Here is a 20,517-nt window from a genome sequence, read left to right as displayed (position 1 = left end):
TATATATATTTGTATAAATGTATAAATACATAAATTTTTATAAAATGGGATTATACTTTCTATGCACAATGCAGTAGTCATTAAGCTTGTCCTTCTAGGCCCAAAAAAAGTTGCTCTTTTTTGTTCCCATGTGAAGTTAGTCATGGCCATATGGCTTGATCAGGCCAGACTTTTTCCTGGCTTGACAACCAGGAAAGGCAGAGGCACATGTCAAGGCAGAGCCTGCATGTTCCTGGATCCCTGAGTGACTACACAACATGAACTTGAAAAAGCTCACCTTTGTTGATTTAAGCCACTTAGATGATGGGAATGTTTGTTACAGCAGCATAAAACTAGCCTGTCCTGATTGATGCCATTTTTTTTTAACTCTTATTTTGAAATAGTTATAGACTCACAAGAAGTTGCATAGTTTGGAAGAGGACTCCAAGCTCCAGATGAGGATGCAGCCCCAGCTAACACCTTGATTCAAGCCTTGTGAGACCCGAGCAGAGGACCCAGCCGATCCATGACTGGACCCTTAACCCACAGAAGCTGAGAGATAATAAATGGATGCTGGGGTTTTTTTGTTGTTGTTGTTTTAAGTTGCATAAATAATAGTGAAAGGCACCATGGCCCCTTCCCCTACCTCCCCACGGCAGACGGGTAACATCTTACATAACTGTAGTGCTTTATTAAACTCAGGAAATCGACATTTAGCACAATGCAATTAACAAGTCTGTAGGCTTAACTCGGATTTTATTGATCAGTACCACTTGGTTGCTTGTTCCCCATCGCCCTGTCTTGTGTAAGCCCTTTGTCAAGCCCATGATACCATGTTTCATGGCTGTTCAGTACCTCATGGACGAACCGTGGCGGGTACTGCCACTCATTGCTGTCAAGCACTTTCGTTCCCATCAAAAACACGGAAACAGTAGTTGTTCATATATATTTGTATCTCTAATGGTTTCCTTAAGAAAAATTCCTCAGAAAAAGGTATAAACATTTTAAATTCATCTTGTCAAATTGCCTTTTTTCCCTCTTTAATTTCCCCTTCCCCCACTTCCACCCCTGACCCATGGATGTTAGGTTTCCCGTTAAGAACTGGGTCTCTGAAGGCGGGCGTACAGAGACCCAGTTCTTAATACATGGTCTTAATACATGAGTTGGGCTCTGGCCACCTCCTAAGTACAATTTCCCCTCCCATACACTCATGGCATGCACCTGGGACCTGGGGCACCCAGGGGGGTCTGGTGCACCCGGGGTATGGTCCATGGCTCCACCCGGGGCATGAACCCAGGACCTTCTGTGTGCAAAGGAGACGTGCTAACCACTACACTATGGAGCCACCCCCAAATCGCCTTTTAAAAGCCACAACCAGGTAGTTACAGATATAAGGGCTCACCTTCTACCACCTTGCCAACACTGTTCTCATTTAACAATTCTTTATCAATTTGCTGAGTAAATAATAATAATGTATTTCATCATCGTTTTAATTTGCATTTACTTGGTTAGTAGGATAAAATCCCTTTTTTTTTCACACGCTAGTATTTCCTCTTTGTGGTTCCTCTGTGGGGCTTCTAAAGATAAGTAGCAAACAGAACTTCTCCATTGTCAGTTTCTCAGAATGTTTATTCAGCAAACGAGCCAGCATTTCTTTTTCAGTTTCCACCAATTCATCTTTACCAAACCTCTTCCTGCTGATTACTTATCAACAAGCCTTCGTGGGTGTCATGGGATATGATTTGAAAACATACCTTCTTAGGTTTCTCCTAGGGAGGGCCTGCCTACATGCTTCCCCCCCCAGACTGTCAACGAAGACAAGAAGGGGCAAGAAAGAGACATTTGAGACGAGGTTCAGGGTCATTTGCCGGGTAAGGCATTATGGGAGGAGGGACACGCATGTGCAAATGCCCAGAAGTCTATGGTATAAAATTGCAGTGTGGCTGAGGTTTAGAATGATATGGCTGGAGAGATGCCAGGCTCAGATGAGGGCCCCAGGTGCTGGAATAGTTTAGAAGCCTCTGGCCATGTGGGAATAACACCTGGCAGGGAGCGAGGGTAGGAGCTGGGCAATCAGGGAGGAGCTGGCCCCTCCGGTGACGGTAGGGGCCAAGAGTGGAGGAGAGGTGGATGGTTCGAAGAGAATACATGCACCCCTACATTCACTGCAGAGCTATTTACAAAGCTTAGAAAGGAGAATGGGCTGAGCCAGGGGACTGACTGGACGGTGGAGTCGGAGGCAAAGGGATGACAGCTGACACGGATTGCTGGGGGACTGCTGGGGCCACCTGTGTGTGGGGAGACAGGAGCAGAATCAGGTATGGGAGGAACGTGATGAGTTGGGCTCTGGCCACCTCCTAAGTACAATGCTCAGGAAGATACGAATGGCCTTGTTGCAGTGGAAATCTTTGAGACCATGACAAACTAAAAACCAAACGTTCTGTTGAATTAAACATTGGTAAGGAATCTAGAAATGGTTCTTAAAATGTATGTGCTGTGTCATAGTTGGTAATATCATAACGACCATGTATAGAGTGCCAGGTATGGATACTAGATTAATCAAGGGGATCACTTTGTAAATCATATAAATGTCTGATCACTATGCTGTATACCTCCAACTAAAATATTCAATATAATATAAAATACTGAATGTCAACTCTCAAAAAAAAAAAAGAGCAAATGTTCCAACAAGCAAGGTGGAAGCCGTGGCGCCTTTACGTCCCACGTTCAGCAGTCACAAAGTGTCACTTCCACTGCTCGCCACTGGTTACTGGTGAGTCCGAAGACAAACTCAAGGGAAGAATTAGAATCTATGTCTCGATGGGGGGAGTTGCAAGGTTCTAGTACTACATATAGGACAAGAGACATTGTTGTGGCATTCTGCCACATATTAAGTCCCATACTCTTCCTGACTGCCCTCCTCGCAGTCCTGGCTGTCAGGGCACTCTGTGGTCTCCTGTCTTCATCTGACATCTGACATTCCAGCCTTAAGCCATTCTATGGACATCCCTATGATGTGCTGACGCCCCTGCTGCGTCCCTGGGGACACAGAGACCTGTACTCCACTACTCGACCCACCGCCCTTTCCACGGGGCCATTGCACCCTGCAGACCCAGGGCAGGTTCAGCCCCTGAGGACTCTTGTCCCCCAAGCCTGGGCTCAAATCTATGTGGCCTTGAGCAAGTGCCTCAACCTCTTTGAGTCCCATTTATCATCTGTGAAATAGGAATAAAGTCCCCCACCCCTCAGTGTTATTGGGAAAAATGGGGAAGGTAGTGGCCGGTAAAGCAAAGGTGGAGGGAAAGAACTATCCAGATAGATGGGTGCCAGGAACAAAGGCAGCAAGCAGCTGTCACCAGGAGTGGCAGTTCAGGCTGGTGGATCCCCCTGGTTTGTGGCCAGTGTCTACACGAGGGCCAAGCTGGTTCCCGGGCCTCAGGCCAAGGCTGACATGGGCGAGCCACACCAGAGGGCCTGCAGCCCTGACCTCTCCTCCCTACCACATCTCACGTGTTCCTGGGTCACCATGCCACTTGGCTTTGCACATGTGGACACTCAGCCAAACTAACTCCTCCTATTGATTCCTTTTTCCTAAAAAGAAAAAAAGAAAAAAAAAATTTTTTGTTTGTCGCCACAGAAAATACAGGTATGCCTGAAGAAGGATGTAAAAACTTTCCTATCTTTTGATGTCATATCTCCCAGTGGGCTGACAGAAGTGCAGAGAGCCGCCCAAGGTCACAGTCTGGAAGTGGCAGGGCCAGATTCAAACCAACGCGCACCCGGCGCAGGAGGAGAGTGAGCACAGGCTGAGAACCGCCGATTCCAAGACTGGCCGTGCAGCTTCGGGCAAATGCTTTCCTCCTCTGTGCCCATTTTCTCATCTGAAAACTGGAGGACCATCAAGCGGGTAGTGAGCTTGCACTTCATTTCCTGCGTCTTCAAGCTTCATGAGCCACCTTTTCAATGTGGCCCCCAATGTGGGAACCCCTCTTCCCACTTCTCAGCTTCCCAAGCAGCTAAGTAAGAGAACATGAATACATTGTGGACAAAAGGGACATAAGAGTGATGTGTCAGTTTCCAGAAGGGTCTTTAAAAGGTGGTGTGGAGTGGGCCTCCTTGTTGACAGCTGGAATGTGGAATGGAGAGATGGAGCCCCAGCAGCCATTTTGGGAAATGAGGTGACCTTGGACATAAGGACGGGACACAGTGAAGCAACAAGACAGGAGCTGTTCAACGTGAGGAACCAACTGCAGACTCTGACATGAAAAGTATGAACTCATGTCTAACTTAAGTCAATATTATTTTGGATTTTGCTGCCATTCACCAACTACTTTGTTGATATAGTTTTATCATCATACTTTTTCTCATCTTCAAATTCTGAATGTACTTTTTTCCCCTTCAAGGGACTTATTTTTAAATTGACCTCATCCCAAATACCATGAAATCAAAGGTTTGGTGAGCTGATTTTCTGTAAATATTAAAGTAAATTCGAATCTATTAAAATGAAGTCAAAGCTATTCAAAGAAAAAAATGTGGACCTCCAAAATGATGGATGAGGATCTTGGAATAATCTGCTAATAGCAACGATAAAACTAGACGAAGTTGTCAAAAACGAACATTTCAGGACTCTGGAGGTTTCTCGAAACTATCTGACGGATTAAGAAGTTCTTAAGAAAACAGACTGAACAGTGCGCAGTGGGAGATCCTGTTCTTTTTGCCAGGGGTCGCCCCCACTGGGCCTCTCAGCTACTGCTCATCGGGCTATAAAAATCACTGCTGGAGGAGGCCCAACTTGACTTGGGGCTGAGGCAGAATCTCAGGACCCCGGGAATACTAGAAACAGCAGGAGTCTCGGAGTGGAATGAATGGCAAGGCCAAGGTCTCCCAACCTGCCTGAGGTGGGGATCCTGGTTGCGACAGATGGATAAAATCAGACAGGAGGTCCAGGGAGTGAGATAGCCTCCGCTGGCCCCACATATCTGGAGAGAGCCCCATCAATCCACACATCTACGCAACCTGCTGGGAGGCCCTGTGCACGCACTGAGAATGGGTGGGGAGCAAAGGCAGATCTGACTTACAAAATGCCTGAGCCCAGGCCACTGGGCACAGGGACTCACTGACTCAGGTGTTGGAGCACCATCTCTGAGCCACCACTGGCTGACCCTGAAGCTAGGCTGATCCCATGGTGACTCCCAGAGGAAGCCAGATTAAAAATAAGGAATTAAATACAATAACGAGCAGTCATCAGCTGCTGCAGAGTTGGGGAGACCCTACAGTTAGTTTGGCAACGACTAAACAAACAAAAAACAAAACACCACAACTCGCCGCGGGAGGAACTGGAATTCAGTTGTTACAATCTATTATTTTTAAAATGTCCACCTTTGCTCAAAAAAAATTTGAGATGTGCAAAGAAAGAGAAAAGAAGTAGTCAACAGAACCTTTCTCTGAGAGTGTCCAGATGCTGGACTTCAAAACAGCCATTATATATATATATATGTTCAAAGAACTAAAGGAACCGTGTTTGAAGAAGTAAAGGCAATATGACAACTGTAACTCAGGAACAGATCTTAGCAGAGACGAGAATCAGAGAAAGGCGCCCAAAGGGACATTTGGACCTGGAAGCCCTCCTTGGTCACTGGCTGCCCCGGGCTTTGTGTGTCACAGCAGTGACTGCTCTGTGTGGCATCTACCTGTCAATGTGACCATCTTCCCGATCTCGCCTTGGCGAGCTGCTTGCTCCTTGTGTGACAAAGTCGGCTTGAATAAATGATGGGGAATGACAGTGCTACCCAGCAGGGCCAAGAGCCTGAGCTTGTCGTCAGAGAGAGACCCCGGTAAGTCCTTTTCCTTTCCTGGCCCTAAGTATCATCCCCTGTGAAAGAGGCCCTATGAGATCTGGTGATGGGGACATGAGGCCCCATGCAGGCTGTCGGGGGCCAGGAATGAGTTCACCAGAAGCAGGCAAGGTCGTGGATTTTGTTGTTGGTTTAATTTATTACTGTTTGACATCCAGTGACACTGACATACCCCCGCCGGGCCTGCGGGGCCCAGGCCCCAGCGAGGGTGACCTGTCCAATAAAATACAGTACGAGGAGTGGACGGCTACACACATGCATCCACGGCTTAAACTACAGTGATTCCAAACTGCGGCCGCAACAGTACTGCCAGGAAAAGAAAAGAAAAACAGGTGTCGCGTGTTCCCCAATTCATAATTCTTTTTCTGCCACTTTAAACAGTTAATGCTGTTACAAACGCTACTGATGCCAGGACAGGGCCAGACACAAACAGTCCTACATCTTCTCTGCCGTATAAATATGGAAGATTTTCGTTTATACAGTTTTACCCCACGTCTGAAACTACATCTGCTGCTACCCGTTACTGCTAAGGGCTACGCCGTCTCGGCTCTGGAACGAGGGGCTCGGGGTTGAGACTCTGGAATGTCGGGACTCAGTCTTCCTCGCTGCCACTTCCTGAGCGGTCCTGGAGGGGGGACAGGAGGAGATAGCATGAGTCAGCACCCTCGAGGGCACCCTGAGACAAATACCGATGCAGGTGACAAGCCGCTTTCCCTGGGTGTGTGAGCAACGCGAGCGCCGTGAGGCTGGAGGTAGAGCGGCCTTTGGCTTCCATCTCTCTGCTGCGGCCACACCTGAGGACTGGCCCCTGTGCCCACGTGGACTCTTCCTCGGGATCTGGGAGGCTCACTGAGCCTCCCTGCTCCGTCCCACTGCTGGGTGAACTGTCCCTGTGCAGCTTCAAAACCGCCTTGGCTATTTCTGACCACATAGGAGCTTTATTCTTCCGCTTAAACTTTTTAAGCGGCTTGGCAAAGGCCGTAAAATGCCCTGCTGGATTTGAACCGGGCAGATGGGGCACTGTTACAACCCAGACCTCCTCTCCAGAAACATGGGCCACCCCTCCTGTGGTTCAAGATGTCTGACACCCTTATAAAATCACGTATGTCTTTGGCCGGATTTATTCCACGGTACTGGGTTTTGTTGCTATTGCAAATGGCCACAGAAGAGCAACACCGGAATGGCACTTATTGAGCTTGGCCAGGAGCCCGGCCCCGTAACGCGGTCTACCTCCCTGCTTTGCAGACGTGGAAACTGCAGCTCAGAAGTGGAGTGAACAGCCCAGGTCCCACAGCAGGGAAGGGCTGGGTGTCCAGACTGGATCCAGAGGGCAAAACTTATTTGAACCCAGCAAGTAGGTCTGTTCTCACCCCTCAAGCCCCCAAAACTGTCCACTGTGGGCTTGACACGGTTGTAGCTTCCCCCCAGCTTACAGAAACTGCACCCCATGCCAGGGGACATGCATCACCGTGGTACCACTCAGCCCTATTCGCGGTGTTTGCTCCATGTCATTTTTCTAACCGCAGAGCCAGAGATTTTTGGTTTTCGTTTTCTTAACCCACTACCATTTCAAAATCCTAGACAGTCTACGGCCACGCCGCCTGAACTTGCCCGATCTCGTCTGACCTTGGAAGCTAAGCAGGGTCGGGCCCGGTTAGTACTCGGATGGGAGACCACCTAGGAATACCAGGTGCTGTAGGTGTTAAAAATCAATCAATCAATCAATCAATCAATCAATCCTAGACAGGCCAGAATAGTCACGAGCAGAAGCCCGGGGCACAGTGTGTTATCACGTGTGATGAGGACACCACAATAGCCGTCAACTGGGTGGCACAGGGGCACCTACAATCCCAGTGTTTCTGCTCCCGACTCAACAAAGACCCGGCTCCACCCTGGCATCCTGGGCAGGCAGCCCTGCAGGATGCTGCAGAGGGAACAGGAAGGAATGCCCACCCTGTCCCCCAGACTCCCGCACGTGCTAAGAGCACCGGTTCTAGAGTCACATGGTCTTGGGCTTGAGTTACATGCCATGCGATGCTGAGCTTCAGTTTCTCCACCTGTGGAGCATCTACCCTCAACAGGGGCTGTGGTAGAAGGGTCCAGGACCTAGCATGTGGATGGTCCCTTAGTGACCCCACTGCTGCTGGGCACTGGCTCCCGCCTGCCCAGGGCTCGGGGACCTCACCTCCTCCTGCTCCTCCTCACTGTCATCGTCGCTCACCACTGGCTTGGCCCGGGACCCACGGCTTGGCCGCCGCCGGCCCCCCTTCAGCCGATCCTGTGCCTTCTCCTTCCGGCCCAGCTTGATCTTCACTTTGACCGAGCGGGCTGTGGTGGGGACAGGAAGAGGGAAGGAAGAAAAGAAAGAAGATGAACTTGGGAGATCGTGATGCCTCCTGAGCTGCGGGGGGTGAACTCTGAGATCCTGACCAGCCCGGGAAGCCCACCCACCCGCCCAGGCCCCCAGGACTCACATTCGGACTCCGAGCCTTCCTCCTCGCCCTCTTCCTCCTCCTCGCTCTCCTCGCCTTCGCTGTCATCCTCTTTCTCTATTTTCTGCCGCACGCTGGTGAAAACGGACTGCAGCACAATGGAGTCTTCGTAGATCTGGGTGGAGACATGCAGGCTCTCGTGGGCTGGGGCCCGATGCGGGGCTGCCCGCGGCCCCACCCACACCAGTCACAGCTCTGGCAGGATGGCCCATGTGGGGGCAGTAACGGTCTCCCAGCCAGTGCCCAAGAGAGCACTGGGATTATGGAAAGTCTTGGAGAAAAGATCAGGTGTGTTAGTTTAGAAAAAGCCATGGGTTTCTCCCTCTGAATCACAGCGAGCACCTGTTTTTAAAGGCTCTGAGAAGGTCTGCAGTAACTAGAACTGTACATCCCCTGTAGCATTTCCCCCAAACGTATGACTGTGAAATCGCTTTTCCAGAAGGCACCTATCTCAAACACTTCTGGGAAAACTGCTGCCTCAAGAATGAGTGTGTTAATCTCAACACAGGAAAGGACACATCCATAGATTCCTTTCGAGAGTCCCCTAGTGAATTCAAAATAAAATTTCAAGACATACATGGATTGTTCACAGGGCGTCCTGGATGGATGGGACTGAGTCTATTTTCCCCATTTTACTTGTTTTTATTTTCTGCCTTTTTCTCCCCAGTAATGAATACATATTGCCTTTGTAATTAGTAAAATATTCCAAGTTGTTAGGAATGTCTTTAAACCAGTTAATTCAAAAGGGAGCAAAGGCTGGAGTGGGCGTCGCCTCCCCCTGCCCCAGGCGTGCCCTCACCAGGGAGCCCTCCAAGTTGAAGGTCTGGGCGTTCTGGCACAGCAACATGACGTCCTTCTCCAGGTCGTTGAGACTGCGGTACTTGTGGTTGCGGATGCGCTCCTGTGGGTGGTGGGAGAAGCAGCCTTACCTCAGGACCCCGCTTCGTGCCTGGGGACCCTGGGGCTAGGCATCCCTCTGCCTAACAAGGTCACAGCTGAGTCTCCTGCTCCTCTGTACAGACTCGGAAGCCCAGACCCACCGAACACAAGGGCCACATAACAGACCCGAGCTGCAGGTGACTGGAAGGAGCTTTGAAAGCTGGCTGTCTGCCCACGCGTCATGGAGACCCAAAGGCCACAAGGAACCCCAAGAGCCAATGATCGGGTCCCTCACCAGGGGGCCCAAGTTCCTGGGCCAGACTCCCCCAAGTGCCCATGTGGGCACGGCCCTGTGAGAGCCGCCTCCCGGGCTTACCTTAATCTTCTTGAAGTCCACAGGCTTGCGGATGAGCTCGTAGTACTCCGGCAGCTCTTTGCGGGAGGGCAGCTGGATGAACACCTCGCTGAGCTGACGTCCACTACTACTGCAAGGGGACACAGTGGGTGTCACTCACAGGCCCTGCCCACTGGGGGAAGCCGTCACTCTGTCGGCAGCCCCCATCGGCAGCCCCCATCGAGCTACCTCCCATTGTTTGAGAACAGTGGGTGAGAAATCAAAGCTGACTGGGGAGTTATTTCCTGTATCCGTGCTGTCTTGAGAGTTCTGATACATTCCTGAGGGGCAACAAGCACAGAGAGGCCGGGGACGCATTGCAATCAAGGTTCTGTGCCCGCTCAACTCCCCCGACCCCAGACTATGTGCTGCATGAAACAGAAGGCTCGGGGCTCCATGGATCACCACTGCGTATGATGCGAAAATCAGTCGGCGCACACTAGAAGCATTAAGGGACAGCGTTGTCAGACAATTTTTTGCAAGCTTGTTATGTGACTCCCGCAAGCATGTGTGTTTCTTGCAGGCAGCATTTAAAAGCAGTGAACTTCAGGGCATTTGGCAAAAACCCAGGAGGAAAGATGCCCCCCAGCAAGACGTTAATGGACATAAGCTGTTTTCTAATCCTTTTCACCGAGATTGCCTTGTTTCCCACAAGGGAGCAGTGGCCATGAGAGGCTATTGGGCCTCGCGCGCCATCTCCTGGGAATCACTTTTGGAGGAACCAGTGCACTCAGCCAGCAGGTCGTGCCACATCAGAGCCTGGCTCTGTGCTGGGGACAGGAGCTCAGAGGTGAAGTGACATCACTCCCGGAGCCTGCCTGAGGAAGGAGTAAGCAGGCGCTGCAAGGACTCAAAAGGCCAGGGGAGAAAACAACGCCCACTAGTGCGGTCTCCCTTTCTGTCCAGTCAGCCTCAAGAATGGCAGTTCTGTCTTGAGGAACCTGACTTGCCTCAGGGGTCCCACTGGGCCTCCAGAGACAAGCAGCAGAGGCCCAGGGCCGCCGTCCAGGGAGCTAGCGACCGGGTGGCGATGCTGTTCTACATATCCCCTCTCTTTACCCAGGCGCCCACACACTCTGGCCGTGTTTCATCCACATCCACTGCCAAAATGCCTGCCCGGTTGCCCTGGCTCCCGCTGGCTGCTTCACCTCTCGGGGTTTTCAGTCGCTTCTCAGAGATGGTCAACTCGGGCCCAGCACTGCCGGCGGGCTGAGCCCATCCGACTCCACTTCTTTCCTTTTCTGTTCAAGGTTTGTTGTTGCTTGATGCCCCGATTTCACAATGCGTCAAGGCACAGCCTGGCCACGGCTGCCTCCCGAGGCTGATCTGGCCTGGGATCCCAGGTGGCCTTCTGCTCGCTTGGGGTTTCTGTGCATCACAAGGCCCCTGGCCCGACAGACGGTCTTGGAACCTGGTCCCTGCCGTGGACAATCACCATCACTCAGTTCCTGCTCTGGGTGAGACGCTCTACCCCAGGTTCTCATAAAACTGTTATTCTAATCCTTACAATGAAGAAACCGAGGCAAAAAGTTCAGCCTTCCCGGGCCAGACACAGCCCACCACCTCTGAGTTTTCCTTCCCAGAGTTACATGGGGATGCCAGCAAGTGGCAGCCTCCGATTTTCCTCCTAGGCTGAGTTTTCAGCCACGTCCTGACCCGCACAGGGTCCTGCTGTCATAGATAAGGGAGGGCACGCCACCTCTAGGCTGCCACTCCCCGTCAGGGAGCCCCTCCCTGCAGGCACAGGGTTCCTTTCTCTCATGAACAGGCTGGTGGATGGTTTGGCCATAGGCAACTGGAAACTCCAAAAATGAGGACAGATAACAACACGCTGGCTTCTCCACTTCGAATAAGCAGACTTAGGGCAACGGGTAGGGGTCAACCCAGTTCTGCTCTAGGACACTTTGGTCCCAAAGCTCAGGCAGAGTCTGGATCCGGACCCGCCCACAGTTCAACCACACACGTCCTACTCCCCCCCAATGGAACCTTCAAAGCAAAGAGCCCTCCTTTCTCAGCTCCACAGCAGTGTCACCCCACACTGTGGCACGATGCACTGGCGGCCCTGCATTTTACACTGAGGCAGGACTTGCGCCCACAGGCCTAAAATAACAGCAGTTCCACGGGATGACAATCTCCCTACAAAGTGCAAAGAACTCTTCTGCTTTCTACTCTATTTCATTGAGAAATGCCAACTGGGCCCCACAAAATTCATTCTGCAGCCCACTAATGGGCGCGGACTCCCAGCTTGAAAAGCACTACTCGCAATGCCAGGGCCGGGAGAGGCTAGTTACACACCCCGACACCTGTGGCATCCACACAGATGGCTGGCCTCGGAGGTGCATGTGGCCCTCCAGCAAGCTCCAGAAATAGAACTCTAGAGCCGTAATACAACAAAAAGTTTCATAAGGAAACCCTCTCTCCACTGTCAGGCTAAAAAACTGTTTAACTGCAATAATGGGGAGAAACAGGAACTCCTCCTATAAACCTTTGGGGAAACTGAGTCCTTGAGGAATAAATGCCCACCCATCACCCAGCCTGATGACCTGTCTGCTGTGATAAGCTCTGACTGCAGATGACCTGGAACTGGGTGTACACAGGGGAGGGAGAAGGCACCAGCACCATGAGAGAGTTTGAAAACTGTTCTTTCTCAGACAGCCAAGTCCTCTTGGAAATCCAGTCACAGATTTTAATTGCTCACAAGTTCCCTGGAGAACCCCCCACCCCCATGCACCAGGAGCTGCTGCAACAGACAAGAGCCACCCAGGCTGGCTCACAAACCCTTCTCACCCCGTATTAGAGATAAACGCCCCACAACTCCCTACCTCCTGGGAATAAACCCCAAAGTCCTTCTGATGGCTCTACCGTCCTCCACGGTGGGCTGCCCTTGGCCGGTCGTCAGCGTTCCTCTCTGCACCTTCTCACACCCACCTCTGGGCCCATGATGCCACTGTTCCAAGGAACCCAGACTCCCACCATCAGTACAAAGGTCACCTCTTCTGCGAGTGCTGTGACCCCCGTCCACCTTGCCCTGTCACCTTGTAATAAAAAGGAGGCTTGAGCTACCAGACAAAGGCACAAACCTTCAGTGCTCGGCTCCCCGAGGTGCCCAAGGCTCCTGTGAGCCTCCCTGACCTTCGACGCCAGCTGAGCTTGGTCTCTTTAAGTTACAGGATCACACAGGGTGAACTAACTCCCAGGCCTGGCACTGCCATCTGTGAGACATCCCTGGTGTAGCAGCAGCTCACACGTTCAGATGACTGCCCTGTGCCCCGGAGTGGGCACCTGAGGGTCACCCGGGCTGTGTCTGGTTTCGGATTACGAAGCAAGTGGCTGCAGACACTCGTGTCCAAGTGTTTGGCTCACATCTCTCTTGGGAATTTATCTGGGAGAAGTGTGTGGTCACAGGGTGGGGGACACTTAGCTTTGGTAGACAGTGTAAGTATACTCCTCCAGCAGTGGGTGACCCAGCTTGGTTCTCTGTAGCTACACTTGCTCCTGTCGCTCCTCCTTGGTGTGGCTTTTCACAGCTGAAGTATGGTTTCAATTCACATTTCCTTGATGAACACGGAGCTGGGCATCTTCTCACAGGCATATGACCGGCTGATGGCCTCCTTCAGGCACCTGTTTACTTCCTTGCCTTCCCCAGAAGTTCTCTGTGGGACACATTTATTGCAAACACCTCCAGTCTGTGGTGTGTCTTCCACTCTCTTGGCGAATGGATCTTAGTTTTAGTCAAAGTCCAATTTATCAGTATTTCCTTTTAGACTTGACGTTTCTCCTTCTTATCAAATCTTTGCCTACCTCGAGGTCAGAGAGGTATTGCATTTTCTTCTGGAAGCTTTGATGTTCTCACCTTTTTACATCATTAGCTATGAGGCCGGTTGCCCTAATCGGTTTCTGCCCATAGAAGTTACTATCCACCCACCACACCCAGAACACGAGCCACCAGGGCAGAGACTTTGCCAGTTTTATTAGCCGTCTATCTCTGGAACCTGGAACAAAGTCTAGTATACAGTAGGTGCTCAATAAAGATTTGTTGAATAGAGGAACAGCTCAGGATAAAAGTCTCAGGGTAATAAGGCAAGGTTTGAACCTGGGTCTCATCAAGGTCACCTCTAACCAGGGTGCCTAATTACCCCCTCACCCCATATGGACAGTTACACAACCACCCTGTTCCAGAAAACGCAGCACCAACCGAAAGTCCCGCTGCACAGAACACGCTGCGTCAGCTTCCTGTCTTGCGAGACTTGCTCTGAAGAAGCTTCTGCAGACAGTTGGGAACTCCACCCTTGGCCCCACCCTGTGTCTGGCTGCCCTGGCACGGGTGGTATGGCAATGAGGAGCCTGGAAGAACCTCGCGGCTGTCAGATCAGCCCCATGACCCCAATTCAGACATGAAGGCAGTGCCCGCCATGGCCCTAATGCCTCCAGCCCGGGGCTGTCACCTGGTTTGGCAACAGTAACAATGGCTGCTGCTGACAATATGTATGATAGATGATGATGTTATTCTCCTGCCTCTAGATGTCAGCGCCCAGAGCAGGGACTTTCCTCAACCTCGTCACCGCCCAGTCCCCATCACAATAGCAGGACATAATATGCAGCAGGGGCTCAATGAGACCAAGGCCTTGCCTCGTTTCATAAGCTCTTTTAGACTGAATAGCCCTGGTGGGGACCCTTATTGTTTAACTTGCCCAGACAGTGTCTGCCTCTCTGTAGAAAGGTGTCCACCCCTACACTGACTCAGGGTTCTGGTGGGGCTGCCCATCACTGAGTCCCATCCTCTCCCAGGACTTGGGGAGGCCCAAGCACAGCACCTCACCCATCTGGCCTTAGTGACTGGTCCAGGAGAGGGCCTGGGACACAGCCAGCCAATCAGAGCCCTTCCCTGGGATTTTCTACCAGGAGTTGAGGAAACAGCAGCTGCTTTATCGTTGGGGTATGAGGCCTTGAAGACAAAGCCCAGAGCTGCGGCAGCCACGGTTCAGCAGTGAGAACAGTGTGGGAGGAGATGTGGCCAATGACTCCGGGCCCCAAGAGCTAGTCCTCACTAACTCCTCTGTGGCCTCCAGGCCTAAGGAATCCCCACTCTGCCTGAAGGACTTAGAACTGGGTTCCTGACACATAGAGCCAAAAAGTCTAAACTAACACATTTTTGAGCATATTATTGAATTTGTCACTAAAATTATAATACGAGGAAGAACAAAGAGAATCAGAGAAGGAAAAAAACATGGACTTTCAGTATCTGAGGGATCATCCACCCATACCCCTCGCTAAACAGATGGAAAAACCAGAAAGCTATGAAAGCCCTTTTATAGACACACAGAAAATTGGTGGCAGGCAGGACCTAAGCAGAGGTCCCTTAGACTAAGTCAGGGACTCTCCCACACTTTCTCACATGCTGCTCTACATCGAGGGTCAGTTAACCTTTTCTGTAAACAGCCACTGTAAATATTTTAGGCTTTGGGCACCATACTGAATCTGTGGCAATTACTCGACTCGCATTGTTACACAAAAGCAGCCACAGACTTCGTGTACGCAAATGGGCTTTGGCTGTTCCAATAAAACTTCATTTGTAAACCATGAAATGTGAATTTCATGTAATTTCACATCATGAGATATTGTATTCATTTAATTTTCCCAAAAACCATCTAAAAAATTTTTAATCTGCAGGCTATAGAAACACAGATAATGGGCCAAACTTGTTTTTCTGCCGATGTGCAGATTCGCTGGCCCCTGATGTGAAAACAGAATGTCTGTAACAGGGATAGTAACACACAGTTTGGTGTCCTAATTTCCAAATCCTCTGACCAGGGCAGACATTAAAAATGGATCACAGCAGTATCTCTTGGGCTCCCATGGCCTCAGACAGGCAGAAGCAATCAATTGAAGATGGTGCTCAAGACAGATCCCACTTAAGAAGTATGGAAGTGGTCCCGATTTGCTGGAAGGAATCCCTCTGTCTTCCCCAGCCTGCTCTCTTTCCTAGAGACCAGTTCAGACCATCTTCCTAGAACATTTCTCAATGACATCCTCTAGCCCTAGACTATTTTCTCTTTTGACTATCAATCAGTGTACTGAGCCAGTAAGAGTCCTGGATATGAGCAGCTCAGGATTTTCAGAACTGATTTAGCAGAACATTGATCTGAAACATAATCTTACAATGTACTCCATAAATATTTGAAAATGAAATAATGAAACATTAAAAAGGTACTGCACTAGTACAGAATTATTTCAGAGGTCCAATGAGGACATATTATCAAGTAAAGGATATCTTGAGGATCAGAAAAATGAGAAATTTGGGGGTAGATCACTTACTTACAAATATATATTCATTTTATTAAGAGTCTCCACCTGCTGGACATCTATCCACCCCAAAAAATCAATCTCAGTGTTGGATTTATGGCTCTGCGGCACAGAAAAAATTCTGACCAAGCACGAGTGAAAGGAAATGATATTTGCCAAGGGACCTGCCAATGAGAATGGTCTGTAGGCTGCCCGCCTGTACTCCCAGCACACCGCTGCAGTAAAGAGAGTGGGGGAAGCTTTGCTGCAGGGTCTGCCTGCCTGCAGAGGGCTAGACTGGCTGTAGGTTCTGATGGTGATTAAGGAATGAGCCAACATTTCAAATGAGCTGATAGTTTTAAATGAGCCAATGACACATCTGGGGGTGGCATGTTTCTTAATACAGCTCAACAATAAAAACCAAACCTCATTTTAAAGAAACCCTGACCCATCCCACAAGTAACCCAAGCTTGACATTCTTATTTTGGAGGTCAGACCCTGAGCTCTGGAGGAGAGAGACGGAAGGCCCAGGTCACAAAGCAAGCAGCAGAAGCCGGGTCAAAATCTAGACATGCTCCTAGGTATGGCATCTCCTTTTTGTGTATGCGCCAGCTTCCCCACGCAGACTGTGAACGCCACGAGCGTCGGCACTGTGCTGTTGAAGGCCCTCAGAAGGCATTAGCCATGGGTGACTAGGACAACGGACAGAGCACCGATGACCACCTTATAGCACTGCAGAGAGCACTTCTGAAAGCTGGGCAGAATTGGTCATGTGAGTGCTGGGAAGTCTAAGGCCACTTTCTGCAGGGCTGGAAAACCACAGCGTGGAGAAGTGTGCTTGCTTTTCTGAATTCATCAGGGTGAGCAGCTCTGCTCCCAGAGTGCTGAGCAGGTCCACAGCAGCAGGCCCCGAGCCTCTTCTGAATTGGCAAGAACAACAGGATCCCCACACCAGGAACTGAGGGTGCCAGGGAGCCTCTGGCTTCTCTGAGAATGGGCAGTGGTGTGTCTAGGGGTCAGCGGCCTGGGAAACTGCCGCTGTGGTATGAGGCTGAGGGACCCACCTGAACACCTATCTGGAGACTCGCACCCACCCTCTTCCATCCTCCTGCTAATTTTTAACCTTATATTTCCTACTAGTTTCACCTCAGAAGTTTAATGTTTCTTAATTCATCTATCCTTTTATCTGTCTCTAGGCTTAATTTTAAATTTACTTTTTTTGGTGATTTCTCATTTACTTGACCTTATTTTTCGACATTGTTTCATCCTTTTCCTTTTAGCCTCTGTGAATATTTGTTACCTGTTTACTATCTTGTTTTCACAAACATCTCTTACTGTTTCCCCTGCACACAAGAAGCACATGTTTGCTGAAACGCACGGATCACTTTAGAAGGATCTCACGTGGACGGGACTCCAAGGGAGGCAGAGGAGCAGGGGCTCAAGGTGCGACCTGCTCGCCCAAATCCACTTGATTCGAGTCCAGCTACCTATCCCGGGCCTGTTTGAAGCTTTGTGTAATTCTAGTTTTAAGACCTTTCTAAATTGGCTGCCCTGATTTTGTATGCTTTTTGGCGGGGGTGGGGTGGGGTAGGGGTGTGTGTGGTCTCTACCATGGCGATCAACACTAGGGTACAATGTCTGGGGATGGAACTGATCTAATAAACAATGCAGGTGGAGCTTCTTTCAGTAAATTCTATGGCAGGCTCAGAACCTCTGCAAGGTTCTGCAAGGCCACCTGGCTAGTTCCACTATGGCTCTGAGCCCCACCGGGCCTTGAGCCCCACCTGCATTCACACGCAGGCTGGCCTGGGGCTAGATGATGGGGATCAGCATTTTTCTCAAGACATCTGACATCAGTGCCTCTCACACCAGGTTCCGGGCTGAGTGCCGAGCAGACAGCGCTAACCCCAGACCTGGACCTCCAGGTGGAGGCCTGCCTGTTCCTTCTGGAGCTTACCCATGCTGAGCTGGGGCTCCAGATGAAGGGCCAAAGCTGGAGAACCCTGAGGTTGCCTTGCCCCCTCAGGGAAGGGCTCTCATACCCGCCTACCCTCTAGACTCTCCCTCCCCTTCAGGGGTCTGTCCTAAGGGGCTAAGAGCCACATGTGGTGACCTCTCTTGGAGAATGCTTCAGCCTGAGAACCATTCCTAGGGCTTGCTATGTTGTCCCAGTTTTTTTTTTAGGAAATAAAGGTACGACCTTTCAACCCTGAAGAGCCATCTTCTTTTTTATTCTAATCAAGGAGGTACAAGGGCAGAGGGAAAGTGCCAGCAGGCACCGGCCTGGACTGAAAGTGTCACCACAGATCTGGCTGGGGCCCTTCTTCACCCACAGTGGAAGTGGAACTGGTCTCTGGGCTATGTGCCTGGCCCATGTTACTTCATTGGGGTCTCCATAATCCCACATAAGAACTTCCACTTTGTGCTGCAGAACTGGAAACTGAAGCAAAGAGATGAGCATAGAAGCCAGATCGCTGTGACGCTCAAGCCTCATAGCCCCTCCAGGGCTGCTGCCTCCCTCTGGCAGGGGGAAGGGGACCCAGAGGGTCTGCCCAGCGGGGCTCAGCTGTGCGGCGCTTAGCCTGGGCAGTTTTCACACATCGCTATCTTTCTGAGCTGTATGGGCCTACGTTGAGATTGTCTCCTGTGACCTCAGCACAATCATCAAATTCGGGAAGCTTGGACCTGACACATCTCCACTGCCCGACACATAGCCTTTACGACACTGTCTTTACGGAGGAGATGGTAATGGTTGAACTCTATACTACAGCCTGGGGAGGAGAGAGGGCTCTCTACAGGGTCCTCTGGAGCCTGCCTGCTGAGGCTGTTCCTCCAGCAGATGCACTTCTCTGAAACTTTTCCCAAGACCCCAAGGGGTGTGTCCCAGAGCACACACTTGCTGATTGGCATTTGGAAACTGCCTGAATGTCTCTGAAGGATCAAGGGACAAAGACACCATTGGAAGCATGCACAGCCCAGAGACAAGATCCCAACCTAACCCGGGAGCCTGTGTCTAACTCACTTGCATGTTTACATTATAACGTGCAAATTCCTACTTCCAACTTAATTCCTTAATCCTGGTTTTGAATCTGGCTGTTGACCAGTGGGTTCTTTGATGCCAGATGAGAATTCCAAGCACCAAAGAGAAGGCACTTGTGAGGCCCTGCATGCTGGCCTGGCCCTCTGGCTGGGGGGGGCCTCTCAGCTTCCTCCGATCCTGGGAAACCTGTGCACTTGGCCCCCAGGACTCCACACGTGCTGTCTGTGACACTTATTCCCTCCTCTTACCCTACGGGGTCCCCGTTTGTCTTCAGGCTCTCCTTATGAGACACATCTCCTGGAAGCCATCCTGGATGCTGGGGCCACCTGTGCCAGTGCATTCTCACTATGACCCCTAGAGGACTATGGCTGTGAAGGACAGATGTCACACAACTCCAGCAAGTGCCACTCACATGGCACACGGGACCTCGGGAGGTGTGAAAGGAAGGAGCAAAGCTTCCAAGATAGGTCATTATCTTCCTGTGGATGAGGATGTAAATACAAAAAACTATACAAGACTGTATCAGAGGTTCAAATCCTGCCGACTAGAAGACGACGACTGTAATGGTATTTATATACAATGGGGGAGGGGCATGGGGGGAGCGTAGCGGTGGGGAGATCTTGAACTAAACAACAAAAAGCAACATTTGGAGTGATGCCAGTTGACGGTAGGGAGGCCCTGCTCAGGCATGCGACGGACACACAGCTGAGCCACTTCCACTGAGAGTCATTGCATCAGGGTCCAAGCCTGGCTTCTACCTGTGGTCACTGGGGACAGTAACAACAGCACCACGCCCTCCTGCTACACAAAGCAGGTTCCCGACTGAATTCAAATGCTGACTACATCCTGAAATCATTCTTTGGCATTCAGGAAGAACCAAGCTGTAACAATTCATTTTCTCCTCAGGTTCCAGATTTAACTCAAGTACAGAATTTAGCTAATTATAGGGTTCCGGAAAGCAATTTAAAAAAATCCAAATGTTTTATTTTCTCTTCTAGAAAGGAACAATTGGAAATGTGAGAAAAAAATGTGAGTTAGACGACCTCCAATTTTATTTTACTCTAGTTCTCTTTGGTGTGAAGCAGCGGCCAGTCCTTCAGAACCTTCCAGGTGTGTGACAGGTATGTCATAAAGACTTTAGCCTGGCCCAAAGAGAGCTCTGGCCTTTGCCCTTGGCTCCTGGGAGGTGATCTCTCAGCGTCTGGAATGTCTTGCCTGATGGTTGCCTTGGGCCCAGATTGTCTAAGAACGTGATTTAGGGGGCGTTGGGTCACATGGTATCATCTCGACTCACAAAGGGGCTGGAGACACGTCAGCCATGGGAGTAGTCGGTTGTGTCTATGTGACCAGGTCCCAATAAAAACTCTAGACATCAAGGCTTCCTTGGTGGGCAATGCTCCATGCATGTTCTTTCACAATGGTGCCAGCACTGTCTGTGACTCCGTGGGGAAACGACACCAGTACGCTCCAGGCGGGCGCTCTCCTGGACGCTGTTCCACATACCCCTTCTGTTGGCTGACCTGAATCTTTATTCTTTTGCTATGACAAACTCAATTACCATGAGTATAACAGCTTTCAGAGTCAGTTTTCCAGAGA

General features: G+C 50.5%; 1 protein-coding gene and 1 pseudogene across 1 annotated transcript in view; one reads left to right on the top strand and one right to left on the bottom strand.

The window, feature by feature from the left end:
* Positions 1–5,946: 5,946 nt before the first annotated feature.
* Positions 5,947–20,517, bottom strand: part of SMARCA4 (SWI/SNF related, matrix associated, actin dependent regulator of chromatin, subfamily a, member 4) — an 88,314-nt gene continuing 73,743 nt past the window's right edge. Inside the window, exons 29-33 of the mRNA XM_023523400.1 lie at positions 9,582–9,690; positions 9,126–9,227; positions 8,309–8,441; positions 8,020–8,162; positions 5,947–6,459 (exon numbers count right to left, since the gene is read on the bottom strand). Coding sequence (XP_023379168.1) covers positions 6,427–6,459; positions 8,020–8,162; positions 8,309–8,441; positions 9,126–9,227; positions 9,582–9,690 — 520 coding nt within the window. The 3' untranslated portion in view covers positions 5,947–6,426. The remainder of the gene's footprint in view (positions 6,460–8,019; positions 8,163–8,308; positions 8,442–9,125; positions 9,228–9,581; positions 9,691–20,517) is intronic.
* Positions 7,419–7,536, top strand: LOC111731689 (annotated as a pseudogene).

The sequence above is a fragment of the Pteropus vampyrus genome, unplaced genomic scaffold (assembly GCF_000151845.1).
Source record: "Pteropus vampyrus isolate Shadow unplaced genomic scaffold, Pvam_2.0 Scaffold391, whole genome shotgun sequence".
In the NCBI taxonomy this organism is placed as follows: Eukaryota; Metazoa; Chordata; class Mammalia; order Chiroptera; family Pteropodidae; genus Pteropus; species Pteropus vampyrus.
Note: the sequence above shows the minus strand (reverse complement) of the source record. Positions and strands in the feature narration are given on the sequence as shown.